At 38.3% G+C, this 20,831-nt stretch overlaps 1 protein-coding gene across 1 annotated transcript in view; it reads right to left on the reverse strand.

Moving 5' to 3' along the window:
- The window catches only part of LOC146003259 (RUN and FYVE domain-containing protein 2), a 134,317-nt gene extending 130,124 nt beyond the window's left edge, over positions 1 to 4,193 (reverse strand). Inside the window, exon 1 of the mRNA XM_083141444.1 lies at positions 4,005 to 4,193. Coding sequence (XP_082997570.1) covers positions 4,005 to 4,191 — 187 coding nt within the window. The 5' untranslated portion in view covers positions 4,192 to 4,193. The remainder of the gene's footprint in view (positions 1 to 4,004) is intronic.
- Between the last annotated feature and the right edge of the window lie 16,638 nt (positions 4,194 to 20,831).

A 20,831-nucleotide genomic window follows, 5' to 3' on the forward strand; every position in this document is an offset into this window, starting at 1 on the left:
TGGGGCTAGCACCAATGGTTCGCAATTATTTCCAATTTCTAGATCCTGATACTAACACTACACCAAATTTTAACTATGTTTCCTAACCTAACAGAACTAACCTATCCACATGGCAATGGTTCGTGGGGCTAGCTATTCGCCGTCGGAGAATTAATTTTTAACAAACAACATGAATTTCAGCTATGAAACATTCCCACATCACACAAAACACCTTCCCGATGTTCGACAATGCTACAGGAACTTATTACGGTAAGTAGTTTCTTCTGTAAAAATAAATAAATGTGTCCGAAGGATAGTAAACAAGTAGTACCAACTTAAAAAATATCTTACGCAAGCATGTGTGGTTCTCATGGACAAGGTATTTTCCATTGACAAGCGAGAGTAAGTATTGTAGACTAGTGGGAATGAATGTAGACATAAATCGGAACCTTAGTAGAAGGCATTTAACCCTTAGTCCGCCCCCGTAACACATATATTACCAAAAAAGTATGTCCCTTGTAGCCTCTGTAACACATATGTTACAAACAGCTTTAGGTACAATTATCGAGGGTTTGCCACACTTATATTTGTATATTGAGGTTGAAACACTGACAGTTCGTTCGGGAACATGTTTTACAATCGTGTTTACGAAAATTCCAATAACAAAAGTTATCCGAAGTAGATTGGTAACATAGTGTCAGTTATAACAATTTTATGAATAATATGCAAATTGGCTAAAATTCGCTAGAGTTTTACATTTAACCTTATTATTCAAATTGTATTGCATCCACGAACATGAATCAAGTTTCATTCTGTTGCGGAAGGTCCATTCTTTAAAAAAAAGCAAAAAGTTCCGGTTTTCTCTCCAAAGTAGCTGGAGAAGAGGGGGCAAACTCCACATTTTCATGCTTTTTTCATTGAAATTCGAGGGATGCAGCCCCCCCACCGGTTGGGGCATCCAAATTTTACATGGTTGCATGCACCAATATATTACCTGCAAAACAAAAGTTATCCGAAGTAGATTGGTCCCATAGTGTCAGTTAGAACAATTTTATGAATAATATGCAAATTGGCTAAAATTCGCTAGAGTTTTACGTTTTGCCTTATTATTCAAATTGTATTGCACCTACGAACATGAATCAAGTTTCATTCTGTTGCGGAAGGTCCATTCTTAAAACAAAAAGCAAAAGTTCCGGTTTTCTCCCCAAAGTAGCTGGAGAAGAGGGGGCAAACTCCACATTTTCATGCTTTTTTCATTGAAATTCGGGGGATGCAGCCCCGCCCGTAACCCCCCCGCGGTTGGGGCATCCAAATTTTACATGGTTGCATGCACCGATGTATTACCTGCAAAACAAAAGTTATCCGAAGTACATTGGTCCCATAGTGCCAGAGTTATTACGATTTTTCTCCATTATGTATACGAATTCAAATTTCCCGCTCAAAGCCTCGGCGACACTGGGCTTACTTTCGTCAGACCGCGCGGCGTACTAAGGGTTAAGGACTTTATTTTAATGCTAAGAGAACCAATCCTAACTACGAAAGCAGATATTGAACAAAATCTTAAGTAATCACTAAAACTCCGCAGTACCGGTATGTGTTAACAATAGGTACTGGAAATTTCTCCATTTTGTTTGAAATTCGGCATACTCACTAATTTTGGCCCCCTAATCACGAATCTGAAGTTAAAATTTGGCGCTCACACGTGGAAATAGCAAAATAATCTAAATTAAGTTCTTATTTCTACACCCTCGATTTCCAAATTTCCCACCGATTCCGGGCTCCGCCCCTGAGGTAATTGACCTACCGGCCCCAACCACTAACGTGGCCCAGGCTCCCCAGCTTTCTCTATAGAGTCCCTGTTGAAGGCATGTTAGAAATTGGCCGCATTCACCTGCCCCCAAATAAGTGCCAAATTTTAAGTGCAGATTCATGATTACGAGGCCCAAATTAGTAAGTATCCCAAATTTCAAACAAATTGGATAAATTCCCTGTATTGTTAAATTATACCGTAGAATGCATGGTAAAATTTTCGTATCCCCAAAACGTATTTCTTCAATTTTACAGGAGAAAGTACTTACCGAAATGGGTTTATTTATACTTTAGGAAGGTCTCGGAAGTTTGTTTTCACCTCGTTGAAATTTTTTTGTCGATAAATCATGTAATTTTCGATATTAATGTCACTCCGATGCACGAAAGCTGTTCCCTTGATGTCAGTCTACTACGTGAACCAAATATCTGCGAGCGTTTCATGACGTAACAACCGGTCAGTGTTTCCAAATGTGCGGTTTTGTAACTGTGTAACAGTTCTAGAACGTAAATAAACGTGAGTTACTGTTCATCATTTCTGATTACGAACTTGCGACAACATGACGTGCACAGGATCAGTGGCATGCTCAATGTGAGGTTGATGGGAGTTATAACCCCCCCCCCCTTTTCGCCCAGTATCTCTAAGGCTATTTATGAATGGTTCGTGGGGCTACTTATGAATGGAGTGTGGGGCTATTTATGAATGGTTTGTGGGGCTATCCGTGAATGGTTCGTGGGGCTATCCGTGAATGGTTCTTGGGGCTCTTTATGAATGGTTCGTGGGGCTATCCGTGAATGGTTCGTGGGGCTATCCGTGAATGGTTCATGGGGCTAACTGTGAATGGTTCGTGGGGCTATCCGTGAATGGTTTGTGGGGCTATCCGTGAATGGTTCGTGGGGCTATTTATGAAAGGTTTGTTGGGCTATCCGTCAATGGTTCGTGGGGCTATCCATGAATGGTTCGTGGGGCTATTTATGAATGGTTTGTGGGGCTATTTATGAATGGTTCGTGGGGTTTTCGAACCCGAAAAAAAAATTAATTTTGAAAAACAAATTTAACTATGTTTCCTAACCTAACCTAACCTTGCCGTGCATGGTTCGTGGGGCTAATATTTATGAATGGTTCGTGGATCTATCCGTGCATGGTTCGTGGAGTTTTCAAACCTGGAATAAAATACAAAATCAGTAACACGAAAGTAGGTATTTTTCTATGAAGGAGGTTGCAACACTGCATAACCACTGATCATGGACTACGCTAGTAAAGATTTCTCCGCCATATCGCGTGCAACGCAAGCGAAAGCGAACAAAATAACAATACTCGATATTTCGAAAATTGAGATTATTTGCGTGCAAAAAACGAAACGCGAAAGAGAAGAATCCTTACGAATGCAGAATATGTAAGTATCAATGTGAAAAATACGAAAATAAGGGAATTAGAGACGTTTGGTGGTTACCGAAATTTTAATGAATGCATTTAGGGACTTTATTTTAATGCTAAGGGTACCACACCTAACCTAACCATGAAAGCATATATTGAACAAAATCTTAAGTAATCGCTAAAATTCCACAGTATATGTTAACAGACGTATATCGAAATCTAACCATGTAAAAATTGCACTCGTAGCATGGTTAAATCGCAATAAAACAAAAGGAACTTGGGCCCTTTCGATTCTTGAAAACACTTTTTCAAGATGCTCGTTTCATCATTACATAAACTGGGTCATGTATCTATGGTGATTTATCAGCGCACCGAATTGATCACACAATCCAATAAATTTTGTACAAAGTCCTTATGTATAGTAGTTTGGCGATGGCCTCGACTCTCTGTACCTCCTAGAGAAAGTGATATATTATGCATAGTATATGAATATTTTGTTGTTTTTAGTAACGTTATCAGTTGATTCGCGGAAATGTGTTATTAAGAAATAAAGTACGTTTTTTACCTTAGCGTGTTAATTTGCCGTGAAGAAACTTTACCCCCTTGCCCCAGATTGAAATATTCTGGAATTAATGTTGTGTACATGTTACTAGACTTCTAGAATTTTACTAATTGAAACAATAACCTGACTGTATTATTCTTGATCGTCCTACGAGTTTCACAATTGTTCATGTTTCAACCTACATGAATATTCTAAATACCCTAACATGCGTCAGCTGATTAAATGGGAGTGTCGCAAAACAACATTGACAGGAGAGCAACCATTCTATAGTTGACGTACCTTTCTTTTTCTTCGTTTTCCCACTTGGTTCCCTGGACACCAATAGAACAGGCCATTTTTCGTCTTTGAGAGAGAACGTTGATGATGCAGGTGACACATTTTTACTATTTACAGAGTTTACATTTGTAGGCACAGATGGGATTTCAGATGGAGATGTTTGCAAACCTTCACCACAGGCAGCCGCCATGCTTTGAATCAAGCTAGGCAGATCCTATTTATTTGCCTGCAATATTTTTACATCGTTTAAACTTCCAAGTTTCGTTTTTTACCCAGAGGAAAGTAGGTTCTTGAAGCTCTAATTTAAAATAAACTAGAAAGAGAAACGTAGATAATTTTTATTGAAATGACGTCTCAAATGCGTAATTCCTACGTAACTCATGTTCATGGACGCCGCAGGGGGGGGGGGAAGAAAAGAGACACAGACGTAAGGGTGGGCACCAGGGAGTAACGAAGGGGTGCTTGCGCACCCCTTACTATTCTTCCGCATCACTTCAGCATTTGTTTTTTAATGGTAGTGATTGCTGCTACAATCTTTCCAAGCATTCCCATTGACTGGTAGCATTTTGGGGGTGATAAATAATCTGTGGTGGTGGTTCCAGGGACGGAGCTACAGGGGAGCTAGGGGGGCTGAAGCCCCCAAACCAGGCCTCAGCCTCACTGTAGCTCCCTTAGATTCTTGTACATAGTACCGTAGACGCATTTCGACCGAAAAAGTATAAAGTAAAATTTACATTTTCCATTATAAAACTTCCATTGGGGCAAGTACAATATTCAAGTATACTGTATACATTTTCTAGTTCGGTTAGATCGCAATTGCTTTATGACGATGCGTTCTAATATCAAGGGGCCACTGATCATTCGATGCTAAGTAATTGACCAATCATGAGTCACCAAACTTGCTACGAAATCTTCCGCCTGCCTGGTAGGTGGACTTATTCAGCGGCTGTTCCTTGATTGTTGTTGGCATATACAGCTAAATGTGTACAATTATTCGCCTCTGTAAATCGTATCACTATATTTCGGAATAGGTCTAACAGATGTGACAAATGAATTTTTGTAAGTACGTAGGACGATGTTAAATTATAAAGAAGCGTTACGTTTCCTTTCTGTTTTTCTGTTGGTTAGTTCCTCATCTGAGTACCGACAATTGCATGAGTGTTAGCGATGTTCTCTCATTAGTTTCATTGTTATATCTATAACTCGCCATCAGTCTTAAACCCGAAGTTTTATGACTGCCACCAGTCTTTCTATCCTTATCGCTGCACATATTCGAGAGGAAGAAATACAACGTTAAAGAATCAAAGAGTACACAAACTACCTAATTCCTAAATGTGTAGCGATAAAATTGCTGCCTTGATATCAAGGGTTCCCAGTTTCCATCATTAAGTGGTTCGGATTCCACTATATAGAAGGGCTTTCCCGATGGCGTAATGTCAACGTCGTCGCCTTATAATAAAGAGGTCCCGAGTTCAATACCCGGTGGAGGAACATTGCACAGTGGTTCGGATCGCACTTTAAACTGTAGGTCCAGACCCGATTAACCTATATGTGCATCAAGTGCGCCTCAAAAGAATTCAAATTCACTAGAAGGTGTAGCTCTCGTCCCAATTAGCCTCTGTGCATATAATGGGCATTAATGCAAACTCAATCAAGTAGTCATTGCAATACGATGCGAAGATCAGCAGGTCTGGGCAAATTTATTGCTCGCACTTCTACATGTTAATTAATTATAATATGTGAGGTTAGGAAACAATTTCTACAGTACCACCATAGTGGCCAAACGTGATTCCATGCAGGAGAATCAATCTCTGAAGCAATCTCAAACTATTGATCTAATTCTGTTGATTACAAGGCGACGACGCTACCACTGCGCTATCTGGGAGGCCGTAAGGTAACAGTAAAAGAAGCTGTAAATGTAACTGTTGAAACGTTACTTCTGCTGTAAAAAGTAACTCTGTTACAGTTACTTGATTTGAAAAGTACCGGTTACTAGTTACAGTTACATTTCTTCAAAAAAGTAACTGTTAGTACTTGTAACTAGTTACGTCCAAACACTGGTGGTTAGGTTAGGCTAGTTGGGTTTGGTTCCATTAGAAGAAGAAGAAGAAGACGAAAATGGTTGTAGCAGCAATACCGACCTTTTTTAATATCCTCACACCGAGGCGAAAATCGACATGGGTTTTCACAATGAAGCAACAAGCGACACAGTAGCATTCAATCTAAAGCAACACTTGTACAATCAACAGACCAAGGCGACACGATGCACGGTATTCATAACACGGCCAAAACCGAGCGACAAGCGACAGCTGCGACTTGTCGTGTCGTTTAATTTCGGAAGGCTTTGTTCATATCTGTATGTCATTTTCCAAGATACACGTGTCGCTTGTCGCTTCATTTTGAAGGCTTGGTGTCGAATCAAATTGACATGACAAAATGCATGTGTAGCTTGAACTGGGCCGTATTCTCAATACCATGCATCATGTCGACTCGGTATGTTGTTCTCTCATGGGCGGTGAATGGTTTGCTTTAGAATAAAGGGGCCTGTGTTGCTTGTCGCTTCGGTGTAAAATCTTCGTGACGCTTGAAAGCGAACTCTCGGTGATCAATTTAACCATTCAAACTTAACCCTAGCAATGCCAAGGTATTTTTTGTTACACGGATTACCAAGGGGGGCTCAGAGGCCCACGAATGAAAGTTCAATTGAACTGGACTGATGTGTGTTTTCTGTCATTTGTACACATAAGTTAACTAATTAGACACTACTTTCATGTTTTGTTATGGATTATACATGAAAGATAAATTTCATAGTGATTTTTAAGTAATTATTGTAAATCACTGTAACATTTATTACTTTTCTTCAATTACAATGCTTATACTTGGAACAATGCTTAAACTGTGCAAAATTGTAGCAACGTTTTTTTTTCTTTTTCTACTACTGATACGTTCATTATTTCAAATTGTTACTATAGTTTAGCAATTGAATATGTTCTCGCATGTATTAAAACACCTTTAAAATATCATTGCGAAATCTTTCCTTAGAATTACCAAGGGGTGGGCCTTTGAGGCCCATAAACAATTTCAACGAAATAAAGTAACTTTTTAATGAACATTTTTGGGAAAAATCACGCGATGTCATTCTAATTATTACAAAGAACAATTACTATTTTTTATGAATTTTTACATTAATGGATATACATGTAACACGCAAAAAATGAATCAGTGGGCCTGAGAGCCCCCCCCCCCCCTTTGGTATTGCTAGGGTTAAGCGACATGACAAGTTGCATGTGTCGCTCAAACTCCTAATGGAGTGCATCGGGTCGCCTCAGTCTAGAGTAAAGGTGGCTGTGTCGCTTGTCACTTCGGTGTGAACCAGGGTCCACGGGTGGTCAACCGCCCACCACAAAATTTCTCTGCCCACCTAAACAAATTCAAGAAGTAAGTAATGAGGAAAATAAGAATGCCACAATAAAAAAGTAGGCCTATATTATTGTCTTGAGATGACGTATATTTTTCTAATGAATATTGTCGATACTAAAAGGCTCACAAATTATCATCCTATAAAAAGATTCCCTGTTTTTGTATTTACATTAGTTTAATGAGCAATATAACGAATATCGTAGCAAAATATGGTGATAGAAAGATAAACTTTCTATAGAAAGTTACATAGAATACACGCAACAACATTTGTTTTTTCAATCGCTACGCATATTCATATTGAACGACATCGGTCAGGTCAAAATTTACTTCACCAAGTGATCGCTTCTCTAATGACTAGGGGTCGGATAATTAGGCATTTTGCATATTGCATATGCAAATGCATATTTAAGGATTTTTAACTAAAAATGCATATTTGTATGAAAAGAAGTTGATATTGTGCATATTTTTGTATTCACAACGAACACCGAGCATTGGCCTATACTGTATTTATTTTTCCTCTCCTCGCTTCTCTTCTCTTTTCATTCTTTATCTTTTCTGTCTTTCTTCTTTCAACAACTTCAAATATGCATCAAAATTATAGAAGACGTTAAAGAGGCCCTCGCCCAGATTGAAGATCCTGTGTATGTACAGAAATTGGATGCAGTATTGAAAACGAACAGTGGATTTGTATCAATGGTGAAAGTTTGCAAAATTCTGCATACAAATGGACAACGTGTAGATGATCTGGAACTTGATGTGTCTGACTTTGTTGCCCTAAAATACAGTCCACTTGTATCTTGCGAATTGGAACATATGTTTTCTGAATATAAGACTATCCTAGCTGAAAACAGAACGAGTTTCAAGTTCGAAAATTTGAGATCAAGTTGTTATCAAATGCAATCATGATCTTGATCTGTAATGTATTGTGTTTCATTTAAGGCAGAACCATATTAATTGAAAAAATCTGTGTAGCGAATGAGCATTCAGAATAATGCATATTCATTGCCTGGCATGTAATCTTTCATAGTTTGTAATACAGCATTTATAAATTAAACTGGTTTTTAAAGTGCATATTTAAGTGCATATTTTACACTTTTTATTGCATATTTGCATGCATATTTTGCGTTTCTTTAGTGCATAACTATCCGAGCCCTACTAATGACATTGATTTTTCAATATTCATTTTGCACAAATTACTTTACTTTTATCATTTTTCAGAGTTATCTTCTGTGAAAGGGAAAATTCACGTTGTTTATGTGAGGAAAGTTTACTGTAGAATGAATAAAAATTGGAGTTCTTTGTGTGTTCTCTAAAACTTTCCTGATAAGACATCAATTAAATATAAAGATTCACATATACGTATCAATTTCGAATAACCTGGCGAGCCAAGTAAAAGGATAATTCATTAACCCTCAACAAACATGCTGTGCTCTTATCAGATAAAAACTCATAATATTATTGAATCTGTATATTTAAGATAATTCATTCGAATTATGGGGAAAACAAAAAAAATATTAGGGCTGAGCCGATTTCACTTCGAACCGATGCCGATACTCTCACCGATACTCACCGATACCGATACTTGTATAATCCCAATTTAAAATAACAAAGGGCTATTATATATATATATAATATATATATATATATATATGTGTGTGTGTGTGTGTCATGGTGTGTGTGTGTGTGTGTGTGTTTGTTTGTGCTCTGCTGCAACGATGCATCTCAAATTGACAGTCTTTTTTAGATCAGTGACAATCGATCAAATGTTTCAAATATGAGAGAAATATTATAAGAAGCTAAGAGCGAGATAATCGTGTCGTCGTCTCCCCACCCCCAATGTTCAAAAATTAGATCATGCCTCTTCAACCTCCTCTAAAACTAAGAGATCAATCTTCCCAAACTAACATTAAATCACCTGTGAACACAAGAATAATTAGCGATTTACCAGCCCCGGCCGGACCTGACGCCTAAAACTAACAGTAAAGCTGTAATGTAAAACCAATCTCGCCTCTTTTTTGTCCTATAACAAAGATAATAAAAATTTGTAAACGAAATGTAAGGACAGAATGATAACTAACCTGTCTCTTGCTTCTATATCAGGCGATTGACTTCAGTACAGTGATATTCCGTCGTGACTTTGCTTTCGGCAAATGGTTTCTAAATAAGAAAGTAATTGCATAGTTCTATCCATTGGCGTGGAGGAAAATACAAACCCATCACTACACGTTCCAGAAAGTACGTACCTGCCATCGTCTGTTGTTCAACATTTGCAGTTGCGCATAGAACATTATTGTTACACGAGACCGCATCTGTGGGAACAAAGCCTGGTAGACTTCGAAGGAACTCTTATGGGGATAATTTCACGTTAACCTTGATTTGCAAGATTCTTGACCGTGAGTCTTATCTGCGTATGGATTCTTTGTCACGTACTTGCCGTTCACAGAACTTGAGTCCACGTTCAACTAACAAATGCACAAATACGTATTTTTCAGTTTTTTTTCAAAGTCAAAGGTAAGTTGGAAAAGGTGAATGAACCTTTGAAAAGGAACACATTTTGGTTTTGGCTACGCTTCTAGCGACTCAAAGACAATGGTATCGGCTAGTATCGGTGCAAAAATATCAACCGATACTTTCCGATACCGATACATCGGTATCGGCTCAGCCCTAAAAAATATATATTTCTTCCCTATTGTCGAATTTTAGCATACTTTCTGACATCATCTTGAAATATACCTAACACATCGCAAGAGCAAACAAGGTATTTCGTTTTCAAAAGTATCTTAATAGTGACAAATATAGCGTGCAGTTGAAACTTGTGCAACTGCAAATGTTGAACTTTGGCGAGAGGCGCAACCACGAATTTTTGTCTGGGGGGGGGGGGAAGTACCAGGATAAACGTACCAATAATAATAGCTAATAATAATAATAATAATAATAATAATAATGATGATGATAATAATAATAATAATTATTATTATTATTGTTATGACATTATTAGTAGTATCAAAGACGTCATTATCCTCGTAAATTACTCAAGATAGGAATAGAAATCGGCGCTAAAGCATTTGTGTTCGAACAAACGGATTGTGTTATTTTTCAACACGTTCAATTTCACAGTAATAATGGAAAACAAGCACACAAACTATTTTTGAAAGACAGAAAATGCTTGATAAATGCATTCCGAATATAATTCTTTTTGTTTACATTAGCATGTATAACTTTCATGCTCGATACAATATGTTTCACACATATGCAACATGGAGTGACGTAAAATCTAAGAAAATGCATATGTAACATGTTAACACTAAATTGTGTATCTATTCAAAGGTTATTTAATACATATAACAACCAACCATATACACATACTGTGTAATTCATCCATCTCATTATAAACCAACAGCAAAAATTACGCAAATGTGCATGCTCGCTTTCCTGAAAATAAGTGCTCATGCATTTAAGACAAAATCAATAAAGAGATGTCTTACTTCTATCTCTGATAATTTACAATGCATTACAGAAAACAATCACACATTGCGAGCGAAGAGAGCAAGAACATTTTTAGATCCATTTTTTTTTGCAGACTGAAATCAATACAGATTTAATAGGGTGCAAATAATTTCACGGGGGCGCCATGGCATTATGTCTTTTCCAACTTTTTCCATTTAGATTGTTCGGCTCGCAGGGCCGACTTCCGCCACGGCTCTGAACTTGATAAGACGAAGAAAAGGAGGCATTGCGAACGAAGCGAGCAAGAAAAATTTACGAAAACTATTTCTATTTTGCATAACACTTGAAATTGAGGGCGGTAATTGCTCCTGAAGGTGCCCTTGATCGTCAATGTTTGCCCCCGTAGAACTCATTTCCGTCCAAGGTTGGACTTGTATTTGCATTGTAAAGAATTTGTTCCATATTTTTCATATTTGTCACATGACTTGAACAGTATAGGGTACTCTAAACTCTTGCGGAGTGAAAGATCTGACCCTTTGTGAAGACGCGAAAATGCCAACCTCTCTTCAACGTAGCACACCCTAGACTGCATTTTTGCAGACTAAAGAAGCTCTGGCACCTGAATCACAGCCAGTGTAATCCTTTGTGGGGCTTGTGTCGTGTTCTGCACATGTGGGATTGTGATTGTCCATTCATCCATTTCATCTTATCACAATTCATCCTCATGGTCGGGATTAGCCAAAAGCGACAGAAACTTGAAGTTAAATAAAACAAATCAATGCATCTAATTTGCTTCGTTCACTTAATAAAGTAACAGTTGGGCTGAAAAGTTCGTAGGCTGACTCATAGATGGCGTTACTAGAATTAAATCCATGTGATTTTTACTTAGTACTAACCTTCAAAAGATACGTGTATAAATTTCACAGCTGCCGGATAATTAGTTCGTGAGATATAGCATTGTGAGTGAAGCAGCTTTTGTTATTGTGAAAAATGGATAAAAAAGAATTTCGTGTGTTAATAAAGCATTGCTTTTTGGCGAAAAAAATACTGTTGAAGCCAAGGCTTGGCTTGATAAACATTATTCGGACTCTGCACCAGTAAAATCAACCGTTGAGAAGTGGTTTGCTAAATTTAAACGAGGCGAAATGAGCATCGAAGACGATGCACGCAGTGGCATCACCCCCTAGAGCTATAGTGCAGAAGGCCTTAGAAAAATCGCTTCGCGGGCTTACAGCAGACAACAATATGGGGGTGTGTCTGCGAGAACCAATCAGGTCCGCGAATGAGCGAGCCCGGTTGCCACAGCTAACTCGCTGCACCCTTCTGGTAGGGTGAATGACCTCTGCCTCTTGCTACCTCGGCCTGTTTGTTCGGCTGAGGAGCAGACGACACGAGAGTATCGGCAATAGTGTGCGAGCGACGTCTGCTGTTAGCCCGCGAAACGCTCTTTCTAAGGCCTTCTGCACTTATAGAAGGCCACTCCCTTGCCGCGTGACGTCACGCCGATCCGACCCTTCCAGCAGTAGCCAGAGCTGTTCGATTGATTGATTGATTTAGTTTATTTTACTTCGCGTTTTGTGCCTCTTGGCTAATTTGCGAAGATGAGGATGAGTGATGAAAGGATGAAATTGATGAATGGACATTCACAAACAACCAAGCCCGACCGGGATTCGAACCCGGGACCCTTGGCGTCGCAGCGCGATGTGCTAACCGCTCGGCCACCAGAGCTGTTCGATTCTCAGCATTTCCGAATATTGCTTCTACAGCGGGAAAGAATTACTACGTAATGTTCAGCAGAATGTTGTTAAACAAGAATAGTAGATAAGGATATACAAATCTGCTGAATACCAATTATTTTAATATACCAAAATATAAAGTAATATATACATTGTACTAGATAAGTTCGAACATCTAATTTTTTCGTCTAAATGTAGTGATTTACATTTATGTACGCACAATTTTTGCATTTTGATCTTAGCATTGAAACGAATTCGAAAGAAAAATATTAATAGATACAATTTAGGAGGATATACCGATTTTCAGTCAGCAATTAATTTAAACAAGTTAAGGCATGCACATTTATTCATTCATTGTCGTTACACATTTAACCTGGAAAGGCAGCAAACAGGCAGAAAAATCTTGTTTTTAAAGATAAGAAAATTGTGCACAGTGTAGTTACTAGCTTCTCTTAACCTAGCTGCAATGCATGACTCTAACTTATTCATTGACCAAGTCATTCATGTGTCACATGGATTCACCCGCCCTGGCTGACTTTATATTCCATTAGGTCATTTTAGATCTACATCTACCGACTTAAAATTTTAAAATCACAATAAAAAAATAAAATCATTCTGAAATGTCATTACCTTAAAACGTCTGATTGAAATTAAAACACCAAGAACATAAGTTTCATGAGCTCATTCTCAAATTTACTGGCAAAAACACATAATGTAAGTAAGCTACAATTACATCAAAACTAATCAGATTAAATACAAAATAAATCACCTCTAAGCAAAATGTTAGAATTTCAGAATAATCTCACGCAATTAAACGCAAAGATTCCTCCCTCCTAAATTAAACAGCCCCTCACAAAAATCAAGCACAATTACACAATGTAAGTAAGATACAATTACATCAAAAGCGTGTTAAATTCTCTCTCTCTCTCTCTTTTTTTTTTTTTTTTTTTTTTTTTTTTTTTCATAGTTTGATAGGAATGTCTTTCTTGGTATCTTATCAAGCTGGAAATGTTTGTGTCGTTCTCGGTTTTTCATAGTTTGAAATGAATGCCTTTCTCGGTTTCGTATCGAGATGAAAATGTTTGTCTCGTTCTCGGTTTTTCATAGTTTGAAATATATTTCTTTCTCGGTTTCGTATTGAGATGAAAATGTATCTTGTTCTCGGTTTTGTCATACATTGAATTGAATGTAGGTTTCGTATCGAGTTGAAAATGTTTGTCTCGTTCTCGGTTTTTCATAGTTTGAAATGAATGCCTATCTCGGTTTCGTATCGAATTGAAAATGTTTGTCTCGTTCTCGGTTTTTCATGGTTTGAAATGAATGTCTTTCTCGGTTTCGTATCGAGATGAAAATGTTTGTCTCGTTCTCGGTTTTTCATAGTGTAAAATTAATGTCTTTCTCGGTTTCGTTACGAGTTGAAAATTTTTGTCTCGTTCTCGGTTTTTTCATAATTTGAAATATATTTCTTTCTCGGTTTCATATTGAGATGAAAATGTATTTTGTTCTCGGTTTTGTCATACATTGAATTGAATGTAGGTTTCGTATCGAGATAAAAATGTTTGTCTCGTTCTCGGTTTTTTACTAGTTTGAAATGAATGTCTTTCTCGGTTTCGTATTAAGGGGAAAATGTTTGTCTCGTTCTCAAATGTCTTTCTCGGTTTCGCATCGAGATAGTTTGAAATGAATGTTTCACTCTCGGTTTAGTCTCGAATTGCAATTATTTGTCTCGTTCTCCGTTTTTTATTGAACTGCAAAAATGTTGAGCCGTTCTCGGTTTCGCCACGAGTTTGAAATGAATGTCTCGTTCTCGGTTTCTTTTCGAATCGGAAAAGTTTGACTTGTCCTTGTCTTCATAAGCGAAGATGAAATATATCTCATCAATTCACTGTTTGTACTCATCATCGTGATTAACCTAGAGAGTCTGGAAAGCAACGTAGCATTTTTATAAAGTACAAAATTATTCTAGATTGTCTTTATTTATTACCCAAATAAATATTAGAGAGAAGAGATAAAAATATCAAGGGTGTGTTTCCGTTTATTGAAGTTAAGCATAATGTAGTGTAAAGTATGTGCACGTGGAGGAATATCATAGAGAGAACTACGTCTAGAGAAAAGTAGTATTGTCTATAAGAATGAATAGAACATAGATTCTTGTCTAGTTAATTACTCATGTAATAATTTTAAACGAAGGAGAGGAATTGCTAGCTGTTTAGGAGTATACGAAGGCAACTTGAAAACGCCATTTCAAACAAAACATGCATCTTATACTAGCTACTTGAAATTACCTTGGAAGCTTTTGTTGGTGAAAAATATTTCCTGTTGATAGCTCTAATCCATTTTTCTCGGCTTTCTGGATGGTTTGGAAACGAAAATAGTTGTCACTGTTGACTCATTGTCGTAATTGCCTTTACAATATGGCACACAATTACGAAATGGCATGATGCCATCAAAAGTTTACTTCTTGTACAAAAAACAAGAAAAAAAACCCACTAAAACACTAAATGTAAGGCGAAAGCACATCCACCTGTAAAAGCACACGTTCACAGTACACAGCTAGAAGCTCAACTAAGTAGCATTTTTGCAGGGTGTGGAGAATTTTCACCCTCCTTTCCTTGACCCCCAAGAGTCTGCCTGTCCCTACGTCACGAGGGGGAGGTTGTGGACCGAAATGGCCTTGAGTTTCAGGGGGTGATGGCAGTGGACGCCCCAAAGAGGCTGTTACCGACGAAAACATAAAAAAGTCCACAAAATAATTTTAAATGATCGTAAAGTGAAGTTGATCGAGATAGCTGAGACTTTAAAAATATCAAAGGAACGTGTTGGACATATTGTGCATGAATATTTGAACATGCGAAAGCTGTGTGCAAAATGGGTGCCGCGCGTGCTCACAATCGATCAAAAGCAACAACGTTTTGATGATTCGGAGCAATGTTTAGCGATATTCAACCGTAATAAACTCGAATTTTTCCGTCGATATATTACAATGGATGAAACATGGCTCCATAACTACACTCCAGAGTCCAATCGACAGTCAGCCGAGTGGACTGCACGTGATGAACCGAATCCAAAGCGTGAAAAGACGCAACAGTCGGCTGGCAAGGTTATGGCATCAGTATTCTGGGATGTGCATGGTATTATATTCATCGATTACCTCAAAAAGGGCCAGACCATCAACAGCGATTATTACATAGCGTTGTTGGAGCGTTTAAAGGATGAAATCACGAAAAAACGGCCCCATTTGAAGAAGAAAAAAGTGCTGTTTCATCAAGACAATGCACCGTGTCACAAATCAATGAAAACGATGGCAAAATTATATGAATTAGACTACGAATTGCTTCCCCATCCACCATATTCTCCAGATCTGGCCCCCAGTGACTTTTTCCTGTTTGTAGACCTTAAAAGAATACTCGCTGGAAAGAAATTTAGCACTGATGAAGAGGTAATCGCCGAAACTGAGGCCTATTTTGAGGCTAAAGAGAAATCGTACTATGAAAATGGCATCGAAAAATTGTATGACCGCTATAATCGTTGTATCGCCCTGGAAGGCAACTATATTGAATAATAAAATCGAATTTTGTCAAAAAAATATTTTTTACTATGTTAGCCTACGAACTTTTCAGCCCAACTGTTATTGGTTATGGGAAAATTATTCTCAATTTAAAGAGATATGACAATTATCCAGTGTACAAAGCGACAGGGAGATACAATGAAGGTTTCAATAGGTGACAGCATCGAAAGCCTTCACCACTTTTTATTATTTTGGAGTAGATAGATAGAATACAGATGAGAAATTTAATTAGAAAAATTGTTACTTGCACGCGCATGTTCGTGTCAGAGCAAAAGAGAGAGAGAGGAGAGAGATTTTTTGTTGATTGATTGAGTTGGTGTTTTATGTCCACTTTATACACAGAAAGGCTATTCGGGACTGGACTTACAGTTTAAAGTGGGATCCGAACCACTACGTGCCTCCACCGGGTATCGAACCCGAGACTCCCTGATTACAAGGCGACGACGCTACCACTGCGCCATCGGGGATGCCGAGAGGAGAGGGATAGATAGAGGAATGTAACACAAGCAGAGTAAAATGGTAGAAGAGGATAAATAAACAATACGACATACAACAGCAAGGTAAATGGCGAAAGAAATACAAAGGAATTCGGGAGAGAGAAGGGGAAAGGATGGAGACAGAATACGTGTTGGTGAAACTCAAACTTTGCCGCCCATGGCGTGTCGCTTCGGTCTGAAACCTCCCTAAAAGACGTGATTTCCACCACAACACAATACGCAGACAAACAATCCACATGTTTGTAATAAAATTCAAGTCGAACAAATGACTGTGTTGAGCCAGGTGCAAATCCTTTCTTCGTTCCTTCCGAAGCCTACGAAGTGATACCTGACTCAATACATTTTCCCCCAATCATACACAGGCTACACGGTTGGCACTCTTTTTCTTCGTAAAAGAATGTCCACTTTGTCGTTTCATATTAACGTGCATAGCACCGTTACCGAAACCGGATGTCCGATTGCAGGCCCGTAGCTAGAATTGATCTCCGGGGGGGGGGGGGGGGCTCACGGGTTATTAGGGGGGCTTTGTAAACAAAGTCAATTTTTTAACAGTATTAAATTAAGGTAAATTATGTGTTTGGTGGGGAAGGGGGGAGCCATTAAGTTAATCAGAAATATAAAATTTAGAAGTATCACACAAATACTTCTAAAACATCCCTTGAAGTGTTAATTGAGTGCTACTGACATAATCTCTTACTACACACTCCATACTACTTTTGATGATACAGATATTTATATCATGCAAGAAAATGCACAATATTCAATACTAACGCATAGGTAGCGTACATTCCACCCTTGGCCCAAGCAAATTAAACTCCCCTTTGTTCCCCAAACTTGGGAGCTGTTGGCCTTTGACGCAGACGTGGAAGGAATGTAGATGATGACGTCCAAGTCACAGATTTCTGTCTAAATTGGAAGCCGCAACAGGGAAAGTGAAGGTAGACAGATAAAGAAGCTCCCCTGTGAAAGAACTTTTCTAAAGTCTATAGAATCTTCTAAATACTTGCCGCTACTTAGACTTCTGCTCATAAACAAGATGAACGAATGCAACAGCAGTTGTTTATGTTCTGTGAATTTATCATTCACCAAGTTGTGAGCAATCACTTCAAACAAATTTTATAAAATAGTTCTACCTAATGTAAAGGGGGCTGATGGCAGTGCCAGGGTGGACTTAGATCCCCCCGGCCCCTGCTTGACTATTGGCCATTATTTAATCGTTGTGTCGTTCTCTTTCATTTTAAACTAACAGTAATGATGGATCAGGTGAAACTAATGAACGAATACGCATAAACATCCATCCCCAGTACCAGGACCCGAACCAGGAACCTTCGGTAGCAAGATCAGCCACAGCGGTGGCTATTTTATTCTTGTGTAAGCAAGAAACTAAACAAGTTAGCGAAAATTTTGGGGTGGGGTTAATTTAAAACTGGTTAATAAATTTCCATCTCATTTCCGTAAAAATGAATGAAAGCCCTAAGCATCTCCATCCACGTGTCAATACGGAGATAGATGGAAATTCCAATGCTAATAATTAACTGCAACTCCTTTCATTTCCGAAAAAATAAAAAGGCCCGCATCACCACCACGTATCATTCTAGTGAATGATGGGGATCAGAACCAGTCACTTCGACAATTAATCAGTGGGTGATGTAACTTATTCATTCTTCATCCTCAATGATGAGAGCATTCGTCATTAACATGACAAGTTAACGCTTGGCAGTGCGAAAGGCACAACTAAAACTAAACCCCTAGCAACTAAAACTAACAACTAGAAAATACAGTGGTCACTCATTGGGTTTTATGAACCTTTGAACCTGAATCATGGCTGGGTTAGGATAATTACCTGTCTATCTGAAGAGTGAAGATAATTTCGAAGAATAAAATAAACTAAGTCCTGTGTAGGCTTCGTTGCAGGTTGATCAGGACTCGCCTCACTTTCCCTCAACTCCTTTCTCTAAGCTCTTCTCTCTCCTCAATCCAAATCAAAAGTCAGTCCCTTCTCAGTCTGCCTCACCTGTATATCACACATGCCATGGAGACCTTCCTCCATGCCGAATCGTGATTTTTACTACCTCTACTGCAAACAGCTGACTCCATAGGCTTATGGAACTTCCTGTATCCTGAATACATCAGGAAGTTTGCAAAGCACAACACTGTGCATTATTTACATACCACAGAGGTTGAGACAACTGAGATAAACAAGTGAATGCCCTGGTCAACATCATCATCAGAGAGGCTTTAAATAAAATATAATCTTATGGATTGACACGATATAGTGATAATGTAAAAGAAGAAACGCAAGTATCAGATTTAATGTTTGGTTCTTCGCGTGATGTCGGCTACATTGAGATATTAATGATCTTAAAGTGTCTCTTTCACTTTCATTTCAACTTAATTCGTTTAGTTGTTCACTCCACTTTAGTTCTGCTATCAGTATACAGAAGTTTAGCCTGTTTTGTCTTGGGAACTCAAGTCGCCATTTTTTGTCCTTTACAAGTATACTTAATATCATCATATTCACTTGTCTTCATACTTATACTACAAAGTCAACTCACTCCATCACAGGCCACTTCTCGGTTTATGATAATGCATCAGTGTTCTACCTTCCACAGAAATGAAAGGAAAGTTTTTCAATGATCTGTTTGGCTACTCAAAGTTTAAAATTGACTTAAAATTGGCTACATATAAAGATTGGGTTGCACACACAGCTGATTATTCCAAACGTAAACTAATATTTACAATCTTATATATTATGCGTGCATCTTCTTGGTCAGGTCACATTCAAAGCTCCAGTCCAAATTCACTTCCCTGATTTTCCTCAGGGAGGAAGAGGTTCTCTTGCGTGTCTTCCTGTGCAAAGATTCCTCTAATTTTGAACTTACTTTGTTTAATTTCCACTTGAGGAAATGCTCTTTGCATTTTGAAACAGAGTTTTTAGTTTCTGAACAGTTTGCTCCACTTATTTTCCAGATCTTCGGCACATCTAGTACATCAGCCACTTTCCATTCTTCAATGTAGATCTTTTCCTTCCCCTTTGCTCTCTGCTCTCACGACCCAATTTTCATGCATGTAGTGGTGGTTCTGATATTGTGTCCAGGCTGGCGTCCCCTTCGTCCTTGGAGCAGTGAGGTATCTCTGCGCGTGGTTCTTCTGGGACAGATGGTGTTAATCCTTTCAAATCTTCCACCGACGCCATCTCTAGTGCTAAATTTTAGTTGGTCAGCTTCCTCAACGTTTTGCAACATTGACATCCGCTTAATCTTGAAATATCACTCAAAATACCAGCGATTTAGCTTCCATCAACTGAGCATGGACATGTACAGGCTTCCATGCAACGAGTTTCAATAATCGCAACCCAGACTATACTTTCAACAATTAAAACGTGGAGCAGATAAATGTATTGTTATGTAGGGTGTACACAAAGTGTCTGACACGTTTTAATTATTAATAAATCAGAAACTAATGAACATACAAATTAACTGGTGACAACGATAGATAGATAAACTCAAAACGTTTTTTGCCCTATACCAGTACACTTCTATATGTGCTCCTTTTGTTACACAGAATGTCAAGACAGTAATAAATTTATTACCATGTTTGGGTCAGTATGTAGACATTACGTTGTTTATTCTGGCTTCGAGTTCATCATCGCTTTCGTCTTATAAACAATATCTGTCACACATTCCCAGAAAAAATGTCCTATGGAATTGTGTCGGGTGACTCGGGGGCCAAATAATCTGACGCACTCATCTTCATTTCTTGTACTGGGACATCTTGAGTGCGTCTTATCAAAGACACTCCCCGTTTCTAAAACACTTTTTCTTCAGTGAACGATACTGTTTCTAGAAGGAGGATATTCTGGTAATGTGTTCTGAAGTTTCTCTGCGTTTGTGTCACTGATTTCGTTTCCAGAAACCAGCACAGTTTGAGCGTTCTCCTGTAGAGTCTCCATTTTCTTCAATTACAATAAAAGTTCCCTGGTAGCTTAGTATACGGACACACCTGTGATATGGATCAAAAGAGAGAAACTTTTTGAGTTTTTCTGTCGATTAACAGGCTACATCTAGACTGATATTATTCAACACTGAAATGTGTCACACACTTTGTATACACCCTGTATCAGGCATTTTCAATGCAAACTTACATCACGTCTATGAACTAG

This window comes from Lepisma saccharinum, chromosome 20 (assembly GCF_977018435.1).
Source record: "Lepisma saccharinum chromosome 20, izLepSacc3.1, whole genome shotgun sequence".
Taxonomy (NCBI): domain Eukaryota; kingdom Metazoa; phylum Arthropoda; class Insecta; order Zygentoma; family Lepismatidae; genus Lepisma; species Lepisma saccharinum.